Source organism: Homalodisca vitripennis, chromosome 7, assembly GCF_021130785.1.
Source record: "Homalodisca vitripennis isolate AUS2020 chromosome 7, UT_GWSS_2.1, whole genome shotgun sequence".
In the NCBI taxonomy this organism is placed as follows: domain Eukaryota; kingdom Metazoa; phylum Arthropoda; class Insecta; order Hemiptera; family Cicadellidae; genus Homalodisca; species Homalodisca vitripennis.
The window spans coordinates 105,842,891-105,849,051 of NC_060213.1; the positions used below are offsets into that span (position 1 = coordinate 105,842,891).

General features: G+C 33.4%; 1 protein-coding gene across 4 annotated transcripts in view; it reads right to left on the minus strand.

Annotated features, from left to right (window-relative positions):
- Window positions 1-5,980, minus strand: part of LOC124366139 (zinc finger CW-type PWWP domain protein 1-like) — a 46,943-nt gene extending 40,963 nt beyond the window's left edge. For all 4 annotated transcript variants that reach the window (XM_046822446.1, XM_046822447.1, XM_046822445.1 and 1 more), the window contains exons 1-3: window positions 5,885-5,980; window positions 2,308-2,399; window positions 1,871-1,933 (exon numbers count right to left, since the gene is read on the minus strand). In XM_046822446.1, the coding sequence (XP_046678402.1) occupies window positions 1,871-1,933 (63 nt within the window). In that variant the 5' untranslated portion in view covers window positions 2,308-2,399; window positions 5,885-5,980. The remainder of the gene's footprint in view (window positions 1-1,870; window positions 1,934-2,307; window positions 2,400-5,884) is intronic.
- Between the last annotated feature and the right edge of the window lie 181 nt (window positions 5,981-6,161).

The following is a 6,161-nucleotide window of genomic DNA, read 5'->3' on the forward strand; positions in this document are numbered from 1 at the left end:
TGTAGAGCTTATCAACCAATCATTACATATTAACAAGTCACAGACCATACTTTACCAACCCCCATTGAAGTGATGTTACAAGATAACCTGAGTATCAAGTTGAACAATCTTTTGATCTCCAGCTAAAACACATGATACCTGACATGATAGTGAATCAAACTCTCCAGAACACATTGACAAGAAATCTTGAAAATCTCAAGATCTGCCAACTAAATGTAGCAGAAATAAGCTGGGATTCGAACTCCTTCAGAAAGTTTTAATGAGTAACATTGGCGTCATTGCTATGCAGGAATATTTTTTTAGCAATATGATAAATAAATGGGAGATGTCCCAATTTAAAGATATAATGAATTGCCATCCAATGGCTTTTGATTTATTTCCTGTAAAGTGTGCTCTTTTTGGATACATGAAAGATAAAGTACAAACAATTTGGAGATTTTTTCTCAGTAAAAATATTTTTAAAAAAACATTTGGATAGATATTAATTAAATATACCTTTAAAATTAGACATCTTCCATAATACTATGGTTATTAATGAAGGCTTAAGTGTTTAAAGTCTAACTTTGTTCTTATGGGGCTGAAATTAACTTGGCCGTCAGTACAGCTAGCCATGAATAAACTACATAGAATGGCAAAAACCTTTCATGAAATAAAACACAAACTTTCGAACAACGCAATTATATTGTTGAAAAACAACACTCTCAATAAACATGCAATATCATAAAAAAAGTCAAATCAACATCATTTGAAGAACAAGAGAGTATCATAGAATGATTAGGATCAGTGGAGACTTAAAGTGGAATCCAGTGGTCAGACTCATCAGGAGACCACTAACTGAGACAAGGGAATCCAAGGAGCTGTGAATAAATATAATAAATTGATCAGAACTTACCTGGGATTGCAGTTTCCGAAGAAAGAAAACATACCTTCTTGTACAGTTCCCAGTCATAATAGCTTATCAATTTGATGAGTCCAGAATTAATTCTTGTCTTATCAACAAGAAGCCTTCCCAGAAATAAAATTTGAAACTAAGTGAATTCTTGAAGAAATAATGTATACAAAACTTTGGTTAGAGACAGTATTGATACAATACAATATAAAGACCCACTTCATACAATCATATCTTTAAGGAGGACTAAAAAGTTTTAATAAAATGTGGGTAGTTCACAGGCTTAAATTTCCACAGCTCTATTTCTAAACCCAAATTTAGAGGAGCACGTTAGTAGAGGCTCAAAGTGTGGAATCCAGTGTTCTAAGATAGTCAGGAAATACAAGGACCACAGAGATTTAAATCATTGGTAAATTAAATGACGTACAGGACAACATTCTTAGATAACCTGATTCAAAATTAGCTTCAGGACAAGTTACGACCAACAAGTGGATTGCAAGTTGGAGAGCTCATCAACCAACCACCACATTTTAACAGGTCACAGACCATACTTTACCAACCTCCACTGAATACATAAGAGTACCATAGGAACTTGGAAACACAACACCAACCACTCCTTCTTCTGCAGAGTGTGGGAAGAAGAAAGCCATCAGCCAATCTCTCTGGATTCTATTTTCAATGAACAGCAAGCAGGCTTAGTTCATTTAAAAGCATTCATAAAGAGGATTCTTTGTTTAAAGTATGTTATTGACAATGGAAGGTTTGGTAGATATAAAAAGGATGTTGCCCCCCCCCTTCCCAATGATTTGGTCTAAAAGTAATGCTCTCTGAGAGGAAGCAATGCCTGGATCAGAATGTGAATGAGAGTTCCACTTAGGAGCAGCACTGTGAGCAGTGAAGGTGCATTAGCATTACCCTCACCAACAAAAAAATAATAGCTATCTTTTTAACAAATATATATTTTCTGATTTTTAAAGGTACCTTTAGAATCGGTGCAGTGAATCGCTTCTTTGTAGATGGAGTTTTAGTGGAAACTTCAGACATCTGCAATAAAAAACAATCGGATATAATTTTACAATAACCATCCTATCCAGTATCCTATACATTTCCACAGCTAATGTCTTTTCTGAAATCTTTACAGATAAAAAAAAATTGAAAGCAGGTCTTGTCTAAAAACAGGTATAAAATTACAGTGGTAAGCCACTGTGTACAGTGTAGGCCTACTGGTGTTGGTGCTACTAAAGAAAATTCAGCAGGTTCATCAGAAGGGAAGACCAACATAGCCATAAAACCAGGAATGCCAAGAATCTGGATGAACTTTGCTGTTATCTGAGTCGTATCCAGAATGAATCCCTTTACTCTGCTTTCAAGATATTCAACAGCCTACCAGCTGATGTAAGAAACTTGGTAACAAGTACCTTTAAAACTGTTCTGCTAGAATCCCAAGTGAAGTGACCACTGTACACGCTAGATGAACTGAGAGAGAAGCCACCAATGTGCTTAATGTAACCTGTAAAATAATATATGTAAACAGTTATTATTTTATATTATATAATATTTTAAGCAATAACAAAATTAATCTGAGAATTGTCAATCAAAGATGAAGACATAAAAGTATTAAATAAGTACGTTACTAAAGAAGTTCATTCTGAGCAATTACTGGGGTAACTTCAATTTCTTTCATATTTTAGTATGATGATAAAGTACTCCTTAGAAACTAAGAAACATGAAAATTATATGTTGGGAAACCATCTATCATTATACTGAGCAATACTTATGATAAGAAGGTTCAGAGTCCATGTGTTATTATTGGTATGTGGGAAACAGTCAAATCAGTCCTGTCTAAGATGGCAAGTCTAATTTGTAATTATCATAGATATTTTTTGTTTAAAGTTCGTTATTGACGATAGAAGGTTTGAAAGGATAAGAGAATATCGGACATTTGCTATCGTCACAGATTATAGGTATAACACACCGTATCGAGGATTGGAATCTATCCTCTTCGTCAGGTGGGGGAGGTATTAATACATAAACAATTAAAGAACAGAAAGAAGTAAAGAAGGGAAAGAAAAGGGTTCAAAAATACCCAAAAGCTGCTTGGAGTCCAGTCCAGGCATTGTCACTGCACAGGATGCAAGTCACGAGTACAAATCACAAGTACGAGAATCATAATTGCCTACCTACCACAGGCTTCAGTGGGATACTAACAAGAATGTCGATGTTGGTTCTTTCATCGGCACCACGCTGTAGTCTGTGCTAGTATGATGTGCGATTGTGATCCTCGTACTTGTGATTTGTGCTCGGGACTTGCATCCTGTGCAGTGACAATGCCTAGACTGGACTCCTAGCAGCTTTTGGGTATGTTTGAACCCTTTTCTTTCCCTTCTTTACTTTTTTCTGCTCTTTATTTTTGCATATATATAAATACCTCCCTTTACATGACAAAGTGGATAGATTCCAATCCTCAAAACGTTGTGTTACACTTTTTATAGCCTGTAACGATAGGAAATTTCCGAAATCCTGTTATCTTATCATAGATAGATAAAACTGTAAATGTATCCTTTTATTTATTTACTAATCAATACAATAACCAAAAGATAGGACCAATATTGTGAACTTAGGTATTATCTGGAGTGGTGTTTTTCTACTGGTCCCAGCAGTGTGGGGAAACTCCAAGGAAACACTGAAGGCCAGTGGCATTTGTAATTGGTACATGTTTGCCTCAAATCATTCAATGGGAAGTAGCAAAATTGATATAAAAAATTCCCATGACCATCAGTATGGGGTACGGAGGCGCATTTGGTACCACCTTGCACTGCTGGAAAAAGAAGAAAAATATGCCTCAATACAGTATCTAAAAACTGAGCTCAGATCACATAAGTGTCTCAACGATTCTTCAGGTTGGACAAGATAAGAAGCGGCGTGGTGTGTGGAAATAGAACTATACCTAATTTTCATGTTTATTACTTCCAAAAACTGCCCAATCGTCATACTGAAATGTAAAAGAAATTAAAGTCACCCCGCTAATTGCTAAAATTACCCTATCATTGACATTGCCGAACAAAAAAAAGTTGAGTGTCCATGCGTTATTACTCCCATACACGACTAATCTTTCTTGTGTATGTTGGCAAGTCTATAATACATATTGTAGATGGATAAAAGTGTAAATGCATTTTGTGTAAATACAGAATTATCTAGGCTATGTGTATTTATAAAATGTAAAAAACAAAGCAGTGTACATTTAGTTACTTTTTAGTATTTTGGAGTATCATATCTGACAGCTTGTGACAAAAATAACACATGTGCATTACCACTTTAGTTGTGGCCATTCTTCAGATACCACACAAATCACACTGTCTATCTTGTGATTTAGAATGTTTTGGTATTTCTTTTCTGATATTATTTCCAATAATATTGATCTGTACTATGTATATTTAATTGTATTCTATAGCTAATTCAATGGAGAATTAAATCATTTAAGTATTTAAAGTTAAAATATAGTTTTGAAGAGGAGTTATTAATACGGTCAACATAATCCAATGGATATTGAAGTTATAAAAATTATTTTCTTCATTTTTTCGTGCATTCGACTGAAGTTGGGCATTACTGTTACCCCCTATGTTGACTTCTTCTGGAACCACAGCAGCACGAGTTTCAAGCATAAACTCAATACCATCCTACAGCATCTCAGCAGGAACTAACTCTTACTGTAAAATAATGAAATATTCAATCATATAGTGCCGAATGAGTCCTACCATCCTGCTTTGTATATTGTAATGATACGCTCTGATCTAAGTGAATTAAAGAATGCAGTGTACAAACCCAATTTAAACAAACACAACAATGAAGTTATATTTACAACTTGCAACATCATAATATGATATATATATTATATAAATAATCATCTGGGAATTTTCAAAGATTTTGCACATTTTGTTACAACCGGTTCAATTATGATGGTGGGCGCTTACTATACTGCAGCCATATAACTTAGGTCCTTTAAATTAGATTTGTTAAATCAATTTCTACATGCCTACACGTTACCAAATATTGGTTGATGAAATCGATTATGAAGAGATACATAATGCTGAATTCTGTATATTTAAAGAATAAAATAAACTAAAAAGTACTAAAACTCACACTCTAAAAATTATTACATTGACCTACTAATCAATAGAAGACAAAGGCTACAATATTTAGAACAACTCACAACAAAATAATGTGATGACTTTTGAGGTGATGTGTCCATATCGCTGTTTATCACCAGCTACTTCCACTATACATATATTTGTTTACAATACTTAACAACTGATATTGAAATTGGTGTTGAGATGGATCAGAAAATTTTCATCTCATGTATAACTAACTGGCAACAGTATTGTGTGTGGGTTGTAGTGGGAGATTCCAATGCATCAGGTAGGTACCATTAGACTATTTCGTGCCAGCTGCTCTAGTAGTTTTATTGTATACCCTATTTGTTTAAGCCTTAGAAAATGTTTATCACTGAAGTAGCTAACAATGTATACTTCCATGTAAAAGGTCATTCTCATGAGTTACATAGGCCTAGTTTTCAAATTAATTGCTACTATATTCACAACAAAACTAAACGAAACAACACAATACCTGCAACCAAAAGATTTCTTTCTCCTAGGTCATTAGTTAATTTTGGTAGCTATAGCATTTTCCCAATTCTGTAATACCATGTTTGTTAAGATAATAACAAGTAATTTTTTAATAACTAGTGATTTTAAAGGAACTGGTGATGAATTCTTCTGATATTATAAAAGCGCTCAATGCTCAATACAATACTTGCCGTTTCAATTTTCTAATTTATTTCTATCGGCAATCTGTTAACTAATAGACCTACTTGTTACTTAACCCAAAATGGAATTCCATTTAGTTATTAGTTTACGTTGTTATAATTGTCAAAATATGTCATGTAAGGTATATACTTATGAAAATAATAAAATTAATTTATATTACATAGGAAGTTACCTTGAATTAAATCCTCACTATCACAAATTACGTCTTCTTTACGCTGTTTTAAGTTAACTTAGTAAAAACTAAACCATAAATAATACCTTGTTTCCTCAAATTCAATAGTTCCGCGTCTACTAATCTCTGTTTATTTATTTGAGATACGCCGGAAGCCGGAAAATAATACAATAACTTACAAATTTTATTTTGTAAAATATGTAATTGATACATTAAATAGTAAAAATATTTATATCAATACATATTTAATATTTAGCAATAATTTTTGAATTTTCAC